The 22,708-nt window shown below is 46.9% G+C and overlaps 1 protein-coding gene across 2 annotated transcripts in view; it reads left to right on the top strand.

Moving 5' to 3' along the window:
- The first annotated feature begins 3,017 nt into the window (after positions 1–3,017).
- FREM2 (FRAS1 related extracellular matrix 2) overlaps positions 3,018–22,708 on the top strand; it is a 337,043-nt gene continuing 317,352 nt past the window's right edge. Inside the window, exons 1-3 of one of the 2 annotated variants that reach the window (XM_079779003.1) lie at positions 3,018–3,497; positions 4,533–8,547; positions 22,451–22,540. In XM_079779003.1, coding sequence (XP_079635129.1) covers positions 3,366–3,497; positions 4,533–8,547; positions 22,451–22,540 — 4,237 coding nt within the window. In that variant the 5' untranslated portion in view covers positions 3,018–3,365. Of the gene's footprint in view, positions 8,548–22,450; positions 22,541–22,708 lie in introns of both variants that reach the window. The other variant, XM_079779002.1, reaches the window with a different exon arrangement.

Raw genomic sequence — 22,708 nt, 5'->3', positions numbered from 1 at the left:
GCCAAAAGCCCGCAGCAGCAGCTTTTGGCCTGGTGCATGAGTGGACCCCCTGCCATCGATTGCAGGGAGCTGGGGGTTTCTTTGGCCTGGTGCACGAGCGGACCCCCTGCGATTGATCACCTGGGCAGGGAGCTGGGCGTCTGCTTTCGGCCTGGGCAGGAGCGGACCTCTGTGATTGATTGTAGGGAACTGGGGGTCTGCTCCTGCCCAAGAGGCTTTCGGCCTGGGCAGGCCTGGGCAGGGGCTGAGCCAGTGATCAGAGGGAGCTGGAGGAGCCTGCCCAGGCCTAAAGCTTAGGCCTGAGGCTTTAGGCTTGGGCAGGGCCCAGCCCTCGATTGGTGTGAACTATAGAGGAAATACCTTTTCTGGCCATTCATTGGCTAAGCTCCCTGTATGCCAATGGAAATATTCTTAGTAACTTGGGTAATAAGAATCCAAAAAGGTGATCTAGGGCTTTTCCACCACACTTCTGGAGAAAAAAGTGAAGGTCCACTGCTGGAAGGCTAAGAAATGTCATATCCTGCCCTAGCCGGTTTGACTCAGTGGATAATGCCTCAGCCTGCTGACAGCAGGGTCTGGGTTTGACTCTGATCAAAGGCATGTACCTAGGTTGCAGGCTCCTCCCTGGCCGGGGCCCAGATCAGGGCTCATGCAGGAGGCAACCAATCAAAGTGTTTCTCTCTGTCTTTCCCTTTCTCTTCCACATTCTCTAAAAGTCAATGGAAACATACCCTCAGGTGAGGATAAAAAATAAAGAAAGAAATGCATATCCTATGAAAGACACGTCTTGAAAATGCCTAAAGAAAGTTGTCATTTTTTCTTGGTGAAGGGACTGGAGTCCATGTTGATGAAAACACCTTGGTAGCTGCGGTGACTGACAGTGGCTGCAGCAGCGGGGTGATGGGGCTGGTGCCTTCCCCTGACCAGCCCAGTTGCCTCCCACAAAGGGAGGCCAGACTGCAGCTTAGGTACGCTCCCTGTGGGGCTCGGGCCTAAGCCGTCAGTAGGACATCCCCTGAGGGCTCCCAGTATGTGAGAGGGGGCAGGTTGGGCTGAGGGACCCCCGACCCCCAGTGCACGAATTTCGTGCACGGGGCCCCTAATAATATATAAAGAACCATATGTGAGATTGATGTTCTATTTCACTTAGCATCTTCCTATTTGTCTTATTGGTGAAAAGGAAATAATAGACTTTTCCTTGTCACTGAAATTTGAATTCTGTATGCAATAATAAAGAAGCATAAGAAAAAAATAATAATGCCAAAGCAAATTGAAAATTGGTGAACAGTTAGATGGGGATTTTCTTGTATGTTGAAAATACTGGCCACAAACTTTCTATGTTCCTAAATGTTCATTTTGTACTAAATTTTGAAATGTATTCATCAATTGTAAGGGAAGTTAATAGCTCCCCAAAAGTATAAAATATAGAGAATAAACTATTGATTTAATGAGCTAAATGTTATTTGTTTGGATGAGTGCTTCTTTTTTGATCTCTCCCTCTCTTCCTCTCTCTCTCTCTCTCTCTCTCTCTCTCTCTCTCTCAAAGATTTCAGAACTTTCCATCTCTTGACCCTCGGGACACACACTGCCCAGTGGGCTTCCTGGAGCAGAATCTGACACCTTCCAGCAATACTTACGTACAAAGATTGTGCTGTGGCCTGGAAAATAGCACTCAATGTGTCTGGAGGTGATCAAAATCCCAGATTGGAGGAACTCAGGCTAAAGTAACAAAGGGGTTAAAAAGATAAATGCTTCTTACTGAAATATGCCCACGTATGCACCCTATATGTTCAACTTAGACTGAAATTTAAAAGGGCATAACAGTTTCTTATACTGCTTTCTTTCCCAGTCTAAAATATCTTTAAGCAAGAAAAGGGCAGAATGACCATTATTCCAATTCTATATTCCAATTAATAATCTGATTACTATTATTGGAAAGAAAAGAACATTATCCAAAATGAAACATTTTGGTTAGTATAAGCAAGACTGCTCTAGGAACTGATCTGAAAATGGTTGGGTTTTCATTGTGAGGATTTGGGGCGTGGGGGATGGGCAAGTGGAGGGTAGTTAGAAAACCTCCCAGTAAGTGAATCTACACCCTTCTAAAACCAGACAAACACAAGGGGGCAGTTAGAGCTCAAGCTCTGATTTCAAAACTGGCTAATTGAATGAGAGCTAACCTATTTTACTTTACCCTTGGGATATTTATCAGTTCCCTTGGCAGGCAAAGAAACGTGAGGCTGACAAGTGGGTTTAGTTTGCACTTGGTCTAATTGCTGTGAGGACAGCTGGAACCTCTCTAATGTCAGCTACTATAGCTATGGCTTCGGAAGAGCTTGGGGCTACATTCCCTAAAATTTACACGTTAGTTCTAGTCTCCCGATTCAGATCAAACTGTGTTACACACGCATTCTAAATGTCCTTTTTTACTTTTACTCTGTGAACTTTGTTTGCAAAGGAGAGACATATTAAAAACTCACCAACCTAAGGACTATGTTTATTTTAGTTTATGAGGAGACAGTAGTGTGGGAGGGGGGAGGGGAGGACTGGGGCGGGGGGAGCTCAACTAATTCTAGCATTGGCTTTTAGTTTCAGCTGTCCTTTTGCAAATATGCTTCAGATCCCCACCCCCACCCCACCCTCCACCCCCAAACTGCAAGCCATCCTGGGTTTCTATTCAAATTCAAGCGCATTGCTATAACTTTTCTCACGGGTTTGCAAGTTTCCGTGAGAAATAACCATCCCTGCGCGGGATTCCATTTAATTTGGGGGATGGGAGCGAGCGTGGGTAATCCTGGATCGCAGGTGCTTGAAGAAGTGAATCTAGCCCAAAGGGTAGCCGCCAGAGTTGGGCTCAGCTGCCTGCCCTATTGGAGAGCGAGGAGGGCTGGGCAGGCAGCTCCAGGTCCTTCACTTGCAAGACAACTTGTTGGATCTTCTCTCTCCTCCCCTCCCTGCGCTTTGCCCGCCTCCGTCCCTAGGAACTGATTGGCAGAAATCACTATCCAACCCTAAACCCTGGGCCTCCTCCGGGACCTAGGATTGGCCTACAAGAAGGACTGGAATGAGGGGGTGCAAGGGGAGGGATTTCCCTTAAAGCTCAAGCTAGGTCCTGGGACGGGGGAGGAGGAGTGGAGAGACTTGGTTCCCGCGACCGAGCCGCGAGAGGCTTGGAGGGCTTACCTCCCCGGCTGCAGTTCCAGGCCGGAGCGCCCCGCAATTCTCTCAGCCTCCTCGCCCAGCCCCGGCCGCCAGCAGGACGCGCCCGCAGCGCGGAGTCCCGGCACTGTCCGAAGGGGTCTGTAGCTCCCCGCCCAGAGACCGCGCGCTCGGACTGAACCTGTCCGAGCACCCACACCTGGACCATGCACTCACCCGGGACCCCCAGGACAGCCTCCCGCGCACGCCGGGTAGCCAGCGCCACCACTTTTCAGCCAATGCCTCGGCCTCCGCCTCGGACCCGGCGGCTGCTGCTGCTGCTGCTTCTCCTGCCACCGGTAAGCTGCGTTCCAGCACAGCCCGACGCCCCCGGCCGGGCGTTGCTGCTCTCGGATCTCCCGGGGGTTTCAGGGGTCCCCGCCGAGGAGGCTATAGTAATGGCGAACCGTGGGCTCCGGGTGCCTTTTGGCCGTGAGGTCTGGCTGGACCCGCTGCAGGACCTGGTGCTGCAGGTGCAGCCGGGGGACCATTGTGCGGTGACCGTACTAGACAACGACGCTCTGGCCCAGCGGCCCGGCCGCCTGAATCCCAAGCGCTTCCCCTGCGACTTCGGCCCCCGGGAGGTGAGCTACTCTCACCTGGGTGCGCGCAGCCCCTCGCGAGATCGCATTCCGCTGCAGCTGCGCTACGACGCCCCGGGAGGGACTGCCGTGCTTCCCTTGGTGCTGGAGGTGGTTGTGGTCTTTACTCAGCTGGAAGTTGTGACTCGAAACTTGCCTCTGGTCGTGGAGGAGCTGCTGGGGACTAGCAATGCTCTGGACGGGCAGAGCTTGGAGTTCACCTACCAGTCCGAGGCAGAGGAGTGTCGTGTGGGCATCCTGTCCGGCGTGGGCACGCTGCCTCGCTATGGGGAGCTCCTACACTACCCGAAGGTTCCAGGACTAGCCAGCGAGGGGGACACGCAGGAGCCTCTCCTGATGGACTGCAAAGCTTTCCAGGAGCTAGGAGTGTGCTACCGCCACACCGCCTCCAGTCACTCCCCAAACAGAGACTGGGTGCCCATGGTGGTGGAGCTGCACAGGCGAGGCGCTCCTGTGGGCAGCCCTGCTTTGAAACGCGAGCACTTCCAGGTGCTGGTGAGAATTCGAGGAGGGGTTGAGAACACTGCTCCCAAGCCCAGTTTTGTGGCCATGATGATGATGGAGGTGGACCAGTTTGTACTGACGGCCCTGACCCCAGACATGTTGGCAGCTGAGGATGCTGAATCTACCCCTGACTTGTTGATCTTCAACCTCACCTCCCCATTCCAGCCTGGCCAGGGCTACCTGGTAAGCACTGATGATCGCAACCTGCCGCTCTCCTCCTTTACTCAGAGAGATCTGCGCCTCCTGAAGATCGCCTACCAGCCACCCTCTGAAGACTCTGACCAGGAGCGTCCCTTTGAGTTTGAGCTGGAGGTAGTAGACCCAGAAGGAGCAGCCTCAGATCCCTTTGCCTTCATGGTGGTGGTGAAGCCCATGAATACACTGGCTCCGGTGGTTACCCGCAACACTGGTCTCATTCTCTACGAGGGCCAGTCTCGGCCCCTCACCGGCCCTACCGGCAGAGGACCACAAAACTTGGTCATCAGCGATGAAGATGACCTAGAGGCAGTGCAGCTAGAGGTGGTGGCTGGGCTCCAACATGGTCACCTCATCCTTCTGGCTGGCTCCAGTGGCACCTCTGTCACGAAGGCCTTTACAGTAGCTCAGCTAACAGCCGGTCAGGTGGTCTACCATCATGATGACAAAGATGGCTCACTGAGTGACAACCTGGTGCTTCGAATGGTAGATGGCGGACACCGGCACCAGGTGCAGTTCTTATTCCCCATCACCTTGGTACCTGTGGATGACCAGCCACCAGTCCTCAGTGCCAACACAGGACTGACACTGGCAGAAGGGGAAACAATGCCCATACAACCCTCTGCTCTCAGTGCAACTGACATGGACTCAGATGACTCTCTGCTGCTTTTTGTGCTGGAGTCTCCCCCCGCTATAGGCCATCTGATTATCCGCCAACCTCATCCTCCACAAGAGGTGGAACAGCTGATTGGGAGTCCTTGGAAGAAACAAGGAACATTTTATGAGAAAATAGTGACCAAGTGGCAGCAGCAGGACATAATGAAAGGGAGGCTGTTCTATATGCACTCCGGGCCCCATAATCCTGGACCAGTGATGGATCAGTTCACATTTCGAGTTCAGGATAACCATGACCCCCCTAACCAATCTGGGCTACAGAAGTTTGTGATCCGCATTCATCCTGTGGATCGCGTCCCTCCAGAGCTGGGCAGTGGCTGTCCCCTTCGTATGGTGGTGCAAGAATCCACGCTCACACCGCTGAGGAAGAAGTGGCTGCAGTACACTGACCTGGACACAGATGACCGAGAACTACATTACACGGTGACTCAGCCTCCAGTGGACACAGATGAAAACCACTCGCCAGCCCCATTAGGAACCTTGGTCCTGACTGACAACCCTTCTATTGTGGTGACCCATTTTACCCAAGCCCAGATCAATCACCATAAAATTGCTTACAGACCTCCAGATCAAGAACTGGGAGTGGCTGCCCGAGTGGCCCAGTTCCAGTTCCAGGTGGAGGACCGAGCTGGGAATGTAGCTTCGGGCATCTTCACCCTTTACTTGCAGCCAGAGGACAACCAGCCTCCTGAGATCCTCAACACTGGCTTTACTACTCAGGAGAAAGGACACCACATCCTGAGTGAGTCTGAGTTGCATGTGAGTGATACAGACACGGATGTAGCCCACATCTCTCTTACTCTAACACAGGCGCCCAAACATGGTCACATAAGGGTGTCTGGACAGATACTACCTGTAGGTGGGGTTTTCCATCTGGAGGACATAAAACAGGGTCAGGTTTCCTATGACCATAGGGGGGATGACTCCCTTACTGATAACTTCTCCTTGGAGGTCAGTGACAGACACCATGTGGTGCCCATCACTCTCAGAGTGAATGTCCAGCCAGTGGATGATGAGGTGCCCATGCTGAGCCTTCCTGCTGGCACTCTGGGGTCCTATCTAGATGTTTTAGAGAATGGGGCTACTGAAATCACTGCCAGTGTTATCAAGGGGACCGATGAAGACACTGATGATTTGGTGTTGACTTTCCTCTTGGAAGATCCGCCCTTATATGGAGAAATCCTGGTCAATGGAGTTCCAGCAGAGCAGTTTACCCAAAGGGACATCCTGGAGGGTTCTGTTGTCTATGCCCATACCAGTGGTGAGATAGGCCTGTTGCCCAAAGAGGACTCTTTTAACCTGAGTCTGTCAGCTATGTCTCAAAAATGGAGAATAAGTGGCAATACTATCCAAAGAGTTACTGTGTGGGTGACCATCCTTCCTATTGACAGCCAGGCCCCAGAAATTTCTATAGGTGAACAGTTTATAGTAATGGAAGGTGATAAAAGTGTCATAACCTCAATGCATATAAGTGCTGAAGATATTGATTCCCTAAATGATGACATCTTGTGCACTATAGTTACTCAGCCTACCTCAGGTTATGTCGAAAATATTTCTCCAGCACCAGGCTCTGAAAAATCAAGAGCAGGGATTGCCATAACTGCCTTCTCACTGAAAGATCTCAAGCATAATCATATTAACTATGTCCAGAGCATACACAAAGGCGTGGAACCGGTGGAAGATAGATTTATATTCCGTTGTTCTGATGGCATTAACTTTTCAGAGAGACATTTTTTCTCCATTGTAATCATTCCCACCAACGATGAACAGCCAGAAATATTTATGAGGGAATTTATGGTGATGGAAGGCATGAGTCTGGTGATTGATACGCCCATCCTCAATGCTGCTGATGCTGACATTCCCCGGGATGACTTAACTTTCACTCTTACCCAATTTCCTACTCATGGTCGCATCGTGAGCCAGCTGATAAACAGCACAGTTTTGGTCAAAAGCTTTACCTTAGACCAGATCATAGAGAGTTCCAGCATTATTTATGAGCATGATGACTCTGAGACCCAGGAAGATAGTTTTGTGATTAAACTAACAGATGGTAAGCACTCTGTGGAAAAGATGGTTCTCATTATGGTTATCCCTGTTGATGATGAGACCCCCAGAATGGCCATTAATAATGGATTAGAAATAGAAATTGGGGAAACCAAAATTATGAACAATAAAATATTAATGGCAACTGATTTAGATTCTGAAGACAAATCGTTGGTTTTTATAATTCGTTATGGGCCAGAACATGGATTATTACAGAGACAAAAACCTATGCATGCCTTTGAAAATATCACACTGGGCATGAATTTTACCCAGGATGAAGTGGACAGGAACTTAATTCAATATGTCCATTCTGGGCAAGAGAGCATTCGGGACCTAATTAAATTTGATGTGACTGATGGAACAAATACCCTCATTGATTGCTACTTTTATGTATCTATTGGGAGCATTGACATTGTCTTCCCTGATGTGATAAGTAAGGGCGTATCCTTGAAAGAAGGTGGTAAAGTCATCCTCACAACAGACCTCTTAAGCACTAGTGATTTGAACAGTCCTGATGAAAACTTAGTGTTTACCATCACCAAGGCTCCCCTGAGAGGTCTCTTAGAATGCACAGATCAACCTGGAGTGTCCATCACATCTTTCACTCAGCTTCAACTGGCTGGAAACAAAATCTACTACATACACACAGCTGATGATGAGGTGAAGATGGACAGTTTTGAGTTTCAAGTCACTGATGGACGTAACCCTGTCTTCCGGACATTCCGTATCTCCATTAGTGATGTGGACAACAAAAAGCCAGTTGTCACCATCCATAATCTGATTGTCAGTGAAGGTGAAAACAAGCTGATTACTCCCTTTGAACTCAATGTTGAAGATAGAGATACTCCTGATAAACTCTTAAAATTCACTGTCACCCAGATGCCTGTTCATGGTCAACTCCTACTTAACAATACCAGGCCTGCCATGGTTTTTACCAAGCAAGACTTAAATGAAAACTTAGTCAGCTATAGGCATGATGGCACTGAGACAAGTGAAGACAGCTTCTCCTTCACGATAACTGATGGCTCCCATACAGAGTTCTATGTTTTTCCTGATACAGCATTTGAAACAAGAAGACCACAAGTGATGACGATCCAGGTCTTAGCTGTGGACAATAGTGTCCCCCAAATTGCAGTGAACAAAGGAGCTTCTACACTTCGCACTCTGGCCACTGGCCACTTGGGATTCATGATCACAAACAAAATATTAAAAGTTGAGGACAGAGACAGCCTGTGTTTTTCTCTCAGGTTTATTGTTACAGAGGTCCCTCGACACGGATATCTCCTCAACTTGGGCAAAGGCAACCACAGTGTCACTCAGTTTACACAAGGTATGGTTCCTTTTTCTTTCTTTATAACCAGTGGGCATTTTAAGTCTTTTTTCCTAAGGATATGGCTGTCAGTGTAAATGTCATTAAATAGAGGCTCAAATTATATTCCAAGAGAAGGAAGGAAAGGGACATAAAGGGGAAGGGAGAATTCAGGGACCTTCTTTCCTGGGAGAACAGCTCCTTTCTTGCCATGTGTTCCACTGCACTGACCTTCATTAGAGAGAGTATTGATGTATTTTTTTTTTTTATAGCAGCAAGGTTTGCTGCCAAAACAGGAGCCAGACTTTGGTGAATTAAAATCAAAGCAAGCTTTTCAGCTCTGCACCATTTGCCACACAACTGTCTCCTGAGCAGTCTGATTTGTATGCTGCAAATAGTTTATGAAGCTTTTTAACATCATAGAGAGACATGCTTTCTTTTTTTTTTAATTTTTATTTTATAATAAATCTTTATTGTTCAGATTATTACAGGTGTTCCTCTTTTCTTCCCCCCATAGCTCCCCTCCACCTGATTCCCCACCCCAACCCATGCCCTTACCCCCGCCACTGTCTTCATCCATAGGTGTAAGACTTTTGTCCAAACTCTTCCCGCACCCCTCACACCCCCTTCCCCCTGAGAATTGTCAGTCCACTCCCTTTCTATGTTCCTGATTCCATTATATTCACCAGTTCATTCTGTTCTTCAGATTTTTTATTCACTTGATTTTTAGATTCACTTGTTGGTAGGTATGTATTTGATGTCTTTTTGTTGTTCATAATTTTTATCTTTACCTTTTTCTTCTTCTTCCTCTTCTTAAAGAATACCCTTCAGCATTTCATGTAATCCTGTTTTGGTGGTGATGAACTCCTTTAGCTTTTTCTTGTCTGTGAAGCTCTCTATCTGACCTTCAGTTCTGAATGATAGCTTTTCTGGGTAGAGTAATCTTGGTTGTAGGTTCTTGCTGTTCATCACTTTGAATATTTCTTGCCACTCCCGTCTAGCCTGCATAGTTTCTGTTGAGAAATCAGCTGACAGTTGTATGGGTACTCCCTTGTAGGTAACGAACTGTTTTTCTCTTGCTGCTTTCAAGATTCTCTCTTTGTCTTTTGCCCTTGGGATTTTAATTATGATGTGTCTTGGTGTGCTCCTCTTTGGATTCCTCTTGTTTGGGGTTCTGTGCGCTTCCTGAACTTGTAAGTCTATTTCTTTAACCAGGTAGGGAAAGTTTTCTGTCATTATTTCTTCCAATAGGCCTTCAATATCCTGCTCTCTCTCTTCTTCTGGCACCCCAAAAATCCAGATGTTGGTAAGCTTAAAGCTGTCCAGAGGCTCCTTACACTATCCTCACACTTTTGGATTATTCTTTCTTTCCGCCTCTCTGGTTGGGTGTTTTTTGCTTCCTCATATTCCAGATCTTTGGTTTGACTCTTGGGGTGCGTTGATCTACAGTTGAGTTTCTGTATATTCCTTATTTCAGACAGTGTATGCTTAATTTCTGACTGGTCCTTTTCCATTTTTTTGGCATTCTCATTAAGGTCCTTGAAGGTCTCTTCAAGTTTCTCAGCGGTTTTTAGAAGATTCTTGAGTAACCTTATAAATGTGGTTCTGAATTCTGTGTCGTCCAGTAGTTTACTTTCCTCCATCTCTCCCATTCGTGACATGCTTCTGTGTCTCCACATTTTGGCTGCCTCCCTGTGTTGATGGAGTGGCTTTGTGTGGTAGCTGACCTATAGGGGCCAGTAGCTCAGCTTCCCCAATAACCCGAGCTGGATGCTCTTGGTACACCCCTTTGTGGGCTAAGTGCAAAGTCTTGGTGTAGTTAAGCCTTGATTGCTGTTGGTACACTGAGAAGAATTGACCTCCAGGCCAATTGGCTGTGAGGACCAGCTGTGTCTATAATGGAAGCACTGCTGCACTGGAGACACGCTTGTGCTACAGGGCTTGTTTGAGTGGGGCTTTGGTGCTCACTGAGTCCGCCTCCCGAATGTATCACTTATGGATGTGAGGAGTTGAAATCTGGTGTCTCACACTGACCACTAGATACACTGGCTTCTGGATCTCCAATGGGGTGCAGATCAGCTACTGTCTGAGGCCACCCTGCAGGAGCTACAGCACGAACCACAGTCCTCTCCGCCCTGCTTGCGGCTTGGAGGCTTTGGAGCTGTCTGAACCGGGTTGCAACTTTGCTAGGTTAAACTGCAATAGAGAAGGCCATTCATATGCAAAAGCCGCTGCTTGGAGCTTGGGTGGGCTTGTAGGTTGTGCGGGGCGGAGTCTTAGGGCGTCACTAGGCTAGGGTGTGGCAAACAGCGATGGCTGGCAGTGTGCCGTCTCTGCCTCTCTGACTCCATCCCCGTGTCTCGCCCCCCAGCACAGCAAACAATTATTCTTGTGTGCAGCTCTGCCAGCAAGCCACCCTCACTTTCCGACTCGATGGCAGACAGTCCAGCTTCTCCCCAGAAACTGGATTTCAGAGAGATCGGGATCTTGTCTCTCTTCGGGTTGAAGAAAGCAACGCCCGCCGCCAGCCGGGATCCGCCGCCAGCCCGGATCGCTCGCCTCCATTACCTCAGTTTTTCAGCGCTGTGCCCTGAATGCTCTTTTCTCTTTCCGTCTAGTTGTAGAACTTCCACTCAGCCAGCTTTCCCGTGGTTCTGGGTGATAGACATTTTGTCTTTTAGTTGTAGTTTTGAAATTGTTGTGCATGGCAGCAGTTTAGATGTTTACCTACGCCGCCATCTTGGATCTCTCTAAGACGTGCTTTCTAAATTGTGTATTCAGATTATTATTATTATCAAATATCATTCAAATAGAGCCTCTAAATTAATATTACTTTGATTAATTTTTAGAGCATTGTTATAATACTGTTATAGTTGGTAGAAACTCTGTAACTAAAAATATGTATTTATACTTTGTAGATTTTATAATTTTAATATTTAAAGACAAATACCTGTCCAAAGACATAAGAAGTAAACATCTATCTAGATTTATAAAAATACTAGAGGCCCGGTGCACGACATTCGTGCACTCGGGGGGGGGGGGGGGACCCTCAGCCCGGCCTGCACCCTTTAGCAGTCTGGGAGCTCTTGGGTGATGTCCGACTGATTGATTAGATCTGTTCCCCCTGTGGGAGTGCACTGACCACCAGGGGGCAGCTCCTGCTTTGAGCATCTGCCCGCTGGTGGTCAATGCGCATCATAGCAACCGATAGTTCCACCATTCGGTCTATTTGCACATTACCCTTTTATTAGATAGGATGTACAAGGCATGTTACTATGGTACACACAAAGTAAGAGAGTATAAGAAGACATGATGTATCAGAAGACAGTATTTCTGTCACCAAAATATGCATCCACTTCCTTATTAAGAACTTGAAGATCCTATCTAATAAAAGGGTAATATGCAAGTTGACCATCACTACAACATGCAATATGGCCGCCCCCATGTGGTCAAAGATGGCCGCCCCCATATGGACACAAGATGGCTGCCACAAGATGACCAGCAGGGGAGGGCAGTGGGGAGGGACCTGGCCAGCTGGGGAGGGCAGTTGGGGGTGACCAGGCTGGCAGGGGAGGGCAGTGAGGGGCAATTGGGCCAGCAGGGAGCATTTCGGCATCGATCAGGCTGGCAGCGGAGTGGTTAGGGGGTGATCAGGCTGACAGGCAGAAGCGGTTAGGGGCAATGAGGCAGGCAGGCGAGCAGTTGGGAGCCAGCAGTCCTGGATTGTGAGAGGGATGTCCGACTGCCCGTTTAGGCCCGATCTGACTGGTGGGATTGGGCCTAAATGTGCAGTCGGACATCCCTCAAGGGGTCCCAGATTGGAGAGGCTGGGCTGAGGGACACACACCTCCACCCCCCACCCATGCACGAATTTCGTGCACTGGGCCTCTAGTATGTTAATAAAAGTAATAGTATAAGGAGAAAATTATTATTGTTATTTTAAAATATATTTTTATTGAATTTTTAGAGAGGAAGGGAGAGGGACAGAGAGTTTGAAACATCCATGAGGGAGAAACACCAATCGGCTGCTTCCTGCATGTCCCCTACAAGGATCAAACCCACAACTTGGGTATGTTGCCCTGACCCAGAATTGAACCAGGGACCTCTTGTTTCATGGGTTGACACTCAATGATTGAGCCACACTGACCAGGCAAAAATTATTTTTTTTATTTCAAAACTTTTCTGTGCCCTGTTTCAAACTCAATAACCAACACTGGTTGCATCTACATTAATTTGCATTCTTGAGGCTAAATTATTTTTCTAACCTAATTATTTTTGTGTGCTGCAGACATAATCTCAGACAGGAAGGGCAGGTGACCTAAGCAAAGTTACTCAGGGAGTTAAGGGAGAAGCCAATTCACTATGCTGGCTTGGGAGTTAGGGCTCTGCTCTCTAGAACCTGTGATTTTCACTACAAAGGGCTTTGGGTTGCTTTCATAAAAATCTCACCATGTCAGAATGCAAACTTGATCTATCCTATGTGGGCTCTCTGGGTAGAGATGGAGTTTACCCTAGGACATCCAAGTGGGGATATTCTTTTCATGCAATAGTGTTATGTATTAGTATAGATAGCCCATCTATACTAATAAAAGAGTAATATGCTAATTAGACCGGGAGACCTTCCAGATGTCCTCCCGGACAAAGCTGGGTGCTTGGCCGGCCTGCAAACCACCTCCAAACAGTCCTCAGCCCCTCACCCAGGCTGGCTATGCCCTCCAGTGGGGACCCTCACCTCGATGAGGGTGTGGCCATTCTGCAAATGGCCATCAGCCCCTCATCCAGGCTGGCAACGCCCCCTAGTGGGGACCCCCAACCTGATGGGGGCATGTCCCACCTGCAAACCACCCTAGTCCCCTCAGCCAGGCCAGCCCCACTCCACAAGGGGACCCTCACCCTGATCTGGGACCCCCTTCAGGGCAGACCAGCTGGCCCCCTCCCATGCACCAGGCCTCTATCTATACTAATAAAAGGGTAATATGCTAATTAGACTGGGAGACCTTCCAGGAGACCTTCCCCGATGCCCTTCTGGACAAAGCCTTGGTGGAGGGGCCAAGGCAGAGGCAGTTAGGGGCGATCAGGCCAGCAGGGGGGGCAGTTGGGGGTGAGCAGGCTGGCGGGGGCGGCAGTTGGGGTGAGCAGGCTGGCGGGGGGGGGCAGTTGGGGATGAGAAGGCTGGTGGGGGGGCAGTTGGAGGCCAGCAGGCTGGCAGCCAGAGTGGATAGGGGCAATCAGGCAGGCAGGCAGGCAAGCGGTTAGGAGCCAGTGGTCCCGGATTGCGAGAGGGGATGGGGCCTAAACTGGCAGTCAGGACATCCCCCACAGGGTTTCAGATTGGAGAGGGTTCAGGCCGGGCTGAGGGTCACCCCCTGTGCATGAATTTTGTGCACTGGGCCACTAGTGCTTTAATAAACATGGATGTCACAAAGTGCAGTGCTAAACTGAACTGTTTCTCCGATTTAGATGCTGTTAAATAGTCCTACACTCCAACCTTCTGATTCTTGGCTGAAAGCCTGACTATGTCCTCAGGCCCACAGGGACAGAAAAACCTCAGAGTGCCAAATGTCATGCCAGATCAGCAGAAAACTTTTGTGTGAAGGCTCTCTGAGGATAGAGATGCCATGCTATCTTAGATTGGTTTATTTTTATGTGAGTGAAGAGGATGAAAGGAATATGGGTGTGGGCAAAAGTAGTTTTGAGTATCCACTTTCACTGGTTGTTGGTTAAATTACCAGCCATCATTACCTAAGAGATAAATCATAAGTAAGGATACAAAATAAAAACAATAGTTAGACAAATAATATAAATAATAATGTTTAATAAATAAATCCTATATAATAAAGAGATAATATGCAAATTGACCATCACTCCAACACACAAGATGGCTGACCCCATGTGGTCAAAGATGGCCGCCCCCATGTGGACACAAGATGGCCACCACAAGATGGCCAGCAGGGGAGGGCAGTTGGGAGGGACCAGGCCTGCAAGGGAGTGCAGTTGGGGGCGACCAGGCCAGCAGGGGAGGGTAGTTGGGAGGCCTGCAAATGAGGGCACTTGGGGGCAATCAGGCCTGCAGGAGAGGGCAGTTAAGGGTGACCAGGCCTGCAGGGGAGGGCAGTTGAGGGGGCAGGAACAGGCCTGCAGGGGAGGGTAGTTGGGGATGACCAGGCCTGCAGGGGAGGGCATTTGGGGAGGACCAGGCCTTCAGTGGAGGGCATTTGGGGGGGCAGGAACAGGCCTGCAGGGGAGGGCAGTTGGGGGCAATCAGGCCTGCAAGGGAGGACAGTTAGGGGTGACTAGGCTGGCAGGGGAGGCAGTTAGGGGTGACCAGGCCAGCAGGGGAGGGCAGTTAGGAGCAACCAGGCTGGCAAGGGAGGGCAGTTAGGGGTGACTGGGCCAGCAGGGGAGGGCAGTTGGGGCGACCAGGCCTGCAGGGGAGGGCAGTTGGGGGCAACCATGTTGGCAGGGGAGGGCAGTTAGGGACGACCATGCTGGCAAGGAAAGGCAGTAAGGGGTGACCAGGCCTGCAAGGGAGGGCAGTTGGGGGCGACCAGGCCTGCAGGGGAGGTCAGTTAGGGGCGACCAGGCCAGCAGAGGAAGGCAGTTAGGGGTGACCAGGCTAGCAGGGGAAGGCAGTTAGGGGTGACCAAGTCGGCAGGGGAGGGCATGTAGGAGTGATCGGGCTGGCAGGGCAGCAGTTAGGTGTTGATCAAGCTGGCAGGGGAGTGGTTAGGGGATGATCAGGCTGGCAGGCAGAAGCAGTTAGGGGCAATCAGGCAGGCAGGCAGGTGAGCGGTTGGGAGCCAGCAGTCTTGGATTATGAGAGGGATGTCCCAGATTGGAGAGGGTGCAGGCTGGGTTGAGGGACATACCGTCCCCCCCATGCACGAATTTTGTGCACCGGGCCTCTAGTAATAATATAAGTATAAACTCTATGTTTCATGTACTCCCAACTATAAACCTACTTTTGCCCACCCTATATGTTGGAGGATAGTAAATGTTACTTCAAATCACTTCTCTGACCAGAAAAAGAATTCCAATGTTAAAGATTATTTTAAAAGAAATTTTAGGATGAAGACAGGCAAATGTGCTGTTTCATTACAGGTGTTGCTCTTACTAACTTGGACTCACCATGGTCATATGTAAATGAAGAGTAATAGTAAATCCTATATAATAAAGATATAATATGCAAATTGACCCTCACGCTCTCACACAGATGGCTGCCCCCATGTGGTCCAAGATGGCCGGCAGGGGAGGGCAGTTGTAGGTGATCAGGCCAGCAGGGGAGGTTAGTTAGGGGTGAACAGGCTGGCAGGGGAGGGCAGTTGGGGCTGACCAGGCCTGCAGGGGAGGGCAGTTAAGGGTGACCAGGCCGGCAGGGGTGGTCAGTTGGGGGAGACCAGGTCTGCAGGGGAGGGCAGTGAGGGGTGACCAGGTCTGCAGGGGAGCGCAGTTGGGGGGACTAGGCCTGCAGGGAAGGGCAGTTTGGGACGGGGCTGCAGGCCAGTCAGGGTGGTGGGTGCCCATTGGGGGTGGGGCCGACCCAGGGGAGGGGCTACTGGCCCCACCCCCTGATGAGGCCAGTTTGCTGGCCGCAGTGGGCATCATAGTGACCGGTCATTGGTCGTTCTGGTTGTTACAGATGTTGGCTTTTTATTTATATAGATGACTTGAGACTATGCTTTGTAAAATAATTTTCTTACATATAATGCCTGTAAATGTGATAGCATAAACTTAGTAAACCTCTTTTTATTTTAATTGAATTGATTGGGATGACACTGGTTAACAAAATTATACAGGTTTCAGATGCACAATTCTACAATACATAATCTGTACACTGTTTTGCATGTTCACCACCCCATGTTAAGTCTCCATCTATCACCATTTATCCCTCTAGACCTTTCTCCACCCACCCCCATCCACCCTCTTTCCTGGCAACCACCACACTGTTGCCATGTCCATGAGTTCTTTATCATTTGTTTTTCTTTTTTGCTCAAGCCCTTCACCCTCCCCACCCAACCACCACCCCTGACAGGTGTCAGCTTGCTCTCTATCCATGAGTCTGTCTCTATTTTGCTTGTTAATTTATTAGATTGACATATAAGTGAAATTATATCATATTTATCTTTCTCTGATTGGCTTATTCCCCTTAGCATAATGCTCTCCAGGTCCATCCATGCCATCACAAGAATGAATTTCTTTGTCTTTTACAGCCAAGTAGTATTCCATTGTGTAAATGTACCATAGCTTCTTTATCCTCCCATCTACTGTTCAACACTTGGGCTGCTTCCAAGTCTTGACTATTATAGAGGCCTGATGCATGAAATTTGTGCATGGGTAGGGTCCCTAGGCCTGGCTGGGAATCAGGGCTGATATGTGGGGTGACCAGCAGGGCGATCAGGGGGCCCCCACTGGCACCCGCCTTGGCCGGCCTGGGGCCTGTGGGCTGGGGGCAGCTCCTGCGTTGAGCATCTGCCCCTCGTGGTCAGTGTGAATTATAGTGACCAGTCATTCCGCTGGTCATTCCACTGGTCGGTCAATTTGCATATTAGGCTTTTATTATATAGGATAGGATGGTGCAATGAACACAGGGGTGCATATATTCTTTAAAATTTGTGTTTTGGTTTTCTTCAGATAAATTTCCAGATGTAGAATTGCTTGGTTATAAGGCAGTTCTATTTTTAATTTCTTAAGGCACCTCCATACTGTTCCCCACAGTGGCTGTATCAATATTCATTCCCACCAACAGTGCACAAGCATTCCTTTTTCTCCACATCCTTGCCTATACTTGTTGGTTGTTGATTTATTGATGATAGCCATTCTTCTAGGTATGAGAAGATATCTTGTGGTTTGAACTCGCATTCCTCTGACAATTAGTGACGTTGAGCATCTTTTCATAGTTTAAGGACCAATCTGTATGTCCTCTTTGGAGACGTATGTATTCAGATCCTTTGCCCATTTTTGAATTGGATTGTTTGTTTGTGCCGCGCCAGCACAGCCAAGGGTTCGGGGAGCCTGAGCGGGGGCGACAAAGGATGGAGAAATGATAGACAAAGAGAAAAAGCTGGGTTTAGGTGGATCTTCTGTGCCTTGATGAGGCCACAGACAGATCCAGACTGCAAAGCTGAGGCTTTATTTATTGTCAGGGATAAACAAGGCAATTGACAATGTTCTTGTAAGTTTCACTTGTTTTGGCAGCACTTGCTGCCCCTCCCACAGCCCACTAGCTACCCAGGGAAGATCTAGGCCCTAGATTCTAGGGAGCAGTTACAAGATCAAGCTTAATTATGCTTAGAGGACTGTGCTCTCCAAGATGGGACTTGTTTGTGACTTTGCCAGAAGGTCAGTCCAAGGCTTAACCCTATAACCACTTCCTACATTTGTTTTTTGGGTATTGAGTTTTATAAGTTCTTTATAAATTTTGGATATTAACTTCTTATCAGATGTATTGGCGAACATGTTTTTCCATTTAGTGGGTTGTCTTTTCACTTTGTTGATGGTTTCTTTTGCTATACAAAAGCTTTTTAGTTTGATGTAGTCCCATTTTTCTTTTGTTCCCCTTCCCTAATAGATATATCAGAAAAAAATATTGCTACAAGAAGTGTCCAAGAATGGCCCTTTTACATTTCTTGTAATACTGGTTTGGTAACAAACTCCTTTACTTTGTCTTGTTGGGGAGGCTCTTTATTGTTACTATTTTAAATGATAGCCTTGCTAGCTAAAGTAGCTTTGGTTATAGGTTGTTACTTTTCATCACTTTGAATATTTCATGTCAAGCCCTTCCGGTTTGAAACATTTCTGTTGAGAAATCAGCTGACAGTCTTATGGGAGTTCCCTTTAGGTAACTACCTTTTTCATATGGCTTTTAAGATTCCCTCTTTGTCTTTTATCTTTGACATTTTAATTATGATGTGTCTTGGTGTGAGCCTCTTTAGGCCCTTCTTATTTGGGACTCTTTGCACTACCTGAACTGTGTGTCTTTTGCCTTTACCAGGTTAGGGAAGTGTTTGGTCATTATTTCTTCAAGTGTTCTTTTTTTTAAATTTCTTTATTGATTGTGGTATTACATATGTGTCCTTATTCCCCCATTACCCCCAACTCCCCCCGAGTCATGTCCTTACCCCCCCTGTTGTCTGTGTCCATTGATTAGGCTTATATGCATTCATATAAGTCCTTTGGTTGATCTCTCTCTCTTACCCCCACCGTCCCCTACCTTCCCTGAGGTTTGAGGTTCTGATCGATGTTTCCCTCTGAATCTGTTTTTGTTCAACAGTTTATGTTGTTCATTATATTGCATAAATGAGTGAAATCATGTGATAATTTATCTTTCTCTGCCTGGCTTATTTCACTTAGCAATGCTCTCCAGCTCCATCCATGTTGTTGCAAATGGTAAGAACTCCTTCTTTTTTACCACAGCATAGTATTCCATTGTGTAGATATACCACAGTTTTTTAATCCACTCATCTGCTGATGGGCACTTAGGCTGTTTCCAAATCTTAGCGATGGTGAATTGTGCTGCTATGAACATAGGGATGCATATATCCTTTCTGATTCGTGTTTCTAGTTTCTTGGGATATATTCCTAGAAGTGGGATTGCAGGGTCAAATGGGAGTTTCATATTTAGTTTTTTGAGGAAACTCCATACTGTTCTCCACAGTGGCTGCACCAGTCTGCATTCCCACCAGCAGTGCACGAGGGTTCCTTTTTCTCTGCATCCTCGCCAGCACTTGTCATTTGTTGATTTGTTGATGTTAGCCATTCTGACAGGTGTGAGATGGTACCACATTGTTGTTTTGATTTGCATCTCTCGGATGATTAGTGACTTTGAGCAGGTTTTCATATGTCTCTTGGCCTTCCTACTGTCTTCTTTAGAAAAGTATCTATTTAGGTCAGTTGCCCATTTTTTGATTGGGTTGTTTAACTTCCTTTTGTTAAGTTGTATGAGTTCCCTGTAAATGTTGGAGATTAAACCCTTATCGTTGATATCATTGGCAAATATGTTCTCCCATGCAGTGAGCTTTCTTGTTGTTTTGTTGATGGTTTCCTTTGCTGTGCAAAAGCTTTTTATTTTGATGTAGTCCCATTTGTTTATTTTCTCTTTAGTTTCCATTGCCCTAGGAGCAGTATCAGTGAAGAAATTGCTTCGGCATATGTCTGAGATTTCGCTGCCTGCGGATTCCTCTAGTATTTTTATGGTTTCCTGTCGTATCTTCAAGTGTTCTTGATCATTGCTTTCTCTTCTCCTGATACCCTTATGATGTGGATGTTGTTATGCTTCATATTGTCCAAAAGGCCTCTTAACCTATACTTTTTAAAAAAATTCTTTCTTTTGCTATTCTGATTGGGTATTTATTCTACCTTTTCTTCTAAATAGCTGCTTCAATCCTCTGCTTTATCCAACCAACCATTTATTCCTCCCAGTGTACTAGTATTCTTCATTTTACATATCATATTCTTCATTTATGACCTTTACTATTGTTTCTATGTCCTTTTTATAACCATTTCTTTGAACTCTATATCTGATAAATTGCTTGTCTCCATTTCATTTAGCTCTTTCGATGGAGATTTCTTTTGTTCTTTCATTTGGGGCCTGTTTCTTAGTTTCCTCATTTTGGCTGCCTCTTTGTGTGTGTTTCTATGTATTAGATAGATCTGATTTGACTTCCAGTCTTCCTGGGATGCCCTAATGTAGTAGGTGTCCTGTTGGGTCGAGTGGTGCAGTCTCTTATATCACCTGAGCCGGGTGCTCTGGGAATGTCCCTTGTGTAGGTTATGTAGGCCCTCCTGTTGTAATTTAATATTGATTGCTATTGGCCCATTTGTGTGTGGGATTGACTTTCAGGCTAGCTGACTGTGAAGCTCAACCTTGACCATGGTGTACAAGCTGCTATGCAGGTGCTGACTCCACATTGCTTTAATTTACCTCAGTAGGGTTTAGTGCCTGCCAAGTTTTCCCTTTGGATATGCTACTTGTGAAGCTTATTGGAATCTTTTCTATTTTTGTTTGAAGCTGGCCACTAGGTGTGTTGGTTCTGGGCCTCTTGGGAGGCACTCGGTTGCAGGCCACTGTCAGATGCTGCCTGTAATTGGCCTCAGGAAACCTGTTTGGAGCTAACAGCAAACCACAGTTTGTGACTGCCTCTTCTGTGGCTGGGTACACAGGGCAAGGACTAAGATGTGCACCAAGGCTGGCTTTTACCAGCACCAGGCCTGAGGGCAGGTCACCAAAAGTCCCAAGGCACCCAGAGTTCAGCCTTTCCTGCCTCCACCTGCAGTCCACCTGTTAAGCTCAGTCACTGAAAGAACCTCTGGCTGTACTCCTCAGCAGGGTGTAACATCTACAGGGTGGGGTGAGAGGAAGTTCAGAGTGTGGGGCTATTGCCTTCCCCTCGACTGATGCCACACAGAACAGAATGTTCCACTCACAAAAGATGGCATCTATGGTATGGGAGAATGATTCAGCACAGGGATTTTGGTGGCTATCCCTTCAGGTCCCTCCCAAAACCACAAACCCCAGACTCCTCATGCAACTCTAGTTCTCTCTGCCCTCTGCCCTCCATCCACCAGGGACCAGGGTGAGTGGCTACAAGTAAAATTTTGTGCATTGGCCCTTTAAGAGGATCCCTGTGCCTCTAGCCATTTCTCCCTGATAGACAGAAACCCTGTTACTTTTCATAGCCTGATGTTGGTGACTCTGTTGCTCTGGGCTGGAGAGCCTAGCTTGGAGTTTAGACTTTATGCTCCTCAGGCAGATCTTCCACAGCTGAGATATCCCTTCAGAACTTGAGCCACCACTCGTGGGAGCAGGATCAACCCTTTTTGTATCTCTGCCTTTCCCACCAGTCTCAATGTGGCTTCCTCTGTAAGTTATGGTTATAAGACTTCTCTTTAGCTACTGTGCAGTTGGTTATTCAGGATGATTGTTCTATAATTTAGTTGTAATTCCAGTTTGGTCCTGGGAAGAGGTGAGTATAGCTTCCACCTATTCTGTCATCTTGGATCCTACTCTTAGTAGAGTTCTCAAGAGATGGAAAAACAATAGAGAATACATGAGACAAATAAATATTACATATCATTGTTGATGGAATTTTTAGTTATGTTCTTGATTTTACACAGCCTTGGAAATAACTACTTACTGCTTAAAGTCAATCAAATAATGGTTTATTTTGAGTATCACAGAACAGAGTATTTGTTTTATTGTTTTCTGTGTTGCATCATTAAGGAGAGGAACTGGTAAAATGAATGAATAAATTGTAAGAATTGTATTTTAGTCAATATTAAAAACAAATAATGCCAGGGAATTTGATAGCTAATGTAGGAAGCAACAGAAAGAGCATTTCTGAGACAGAATAATTTTTTTTTCCTATGAATAAAGTTTTTAGATATTATTAGATGTTTTTTTATTTAATGTTCTCTCATGTTAGTTATTTCAATCTGGGATCCTAAAAAAATTCTGATTTTTTTTTTCTTTCAAAATTTGTACTGTTTAACACCAGAAGTCTGCTAAACTACAAGTGGTAAGAAAGTTAGCTTGAGGGAGGGCAGGGTAACCTCTTTCCTCTTAGGGCCAGTCCTATAGGGAGGCAATGGGTGTGATTTCAGTAGTGCCAGGAAATCTCTCATGCTTCCAAATATCTTTCTTTCTACCTGTCATGGAGCCTGACAGTCCATATTTAGGCAGTGACTTCTTTGGTGCATGAACATGCAAATGCCATTGAAAAGGGCAACTCCTTGCTATTATTATAACCTAATTCTTATATTCTGTATAAAGAATCAGATTTCTATGGGATAGCTGAAATCCAGAAATAAGATAGCACTGTTTCCCTTAGGAAAAGAAGGGGATGGGGATAGTTACAACCAATAGGATTTCATAAGTCATCAATTTTGCCCTAGTGACTAATCATCTTGTTCTTTGGTTATTTTCTAGCTGACATTGATGACATGAAAATATGCTACGTTTTAAGAGAAGGGGCTAATGCCACAAGTGATATATTCCAATTTACAGTTGAAGATAGTGGTAAGTTTGTCACTCTCCTTTTAGTATAAACAAGGAGAGTGATTTTCATTGGTAGCTCTTTGATATTACAAGGAATCTGTATCAAGTGTTATTTTATGCTCACCTGATTTTATACTAAGTAAATTTGCTATATTAAGTATTTGCTATACTAAGTATTTGCTATACTAA

This window comes from Cnephaeus nilssonii, assembly GCF_951640355.1.
Source record: "Cnephaeus nilssonii genome assembly, chromosome: 8".
Classification (NCBI taxonomy): domain Eukaryota; kingdom Metazoa; phylum Chordata; class Mammalia; order Chiroptera; family Vespertilionidae; genus Cnephaeus; species Cnephaeus nilssonii.
Note: the sequence above shows the minus strand (reverse complement) of the source record. Positions and strands in the feature narration are given on the sequence as shown.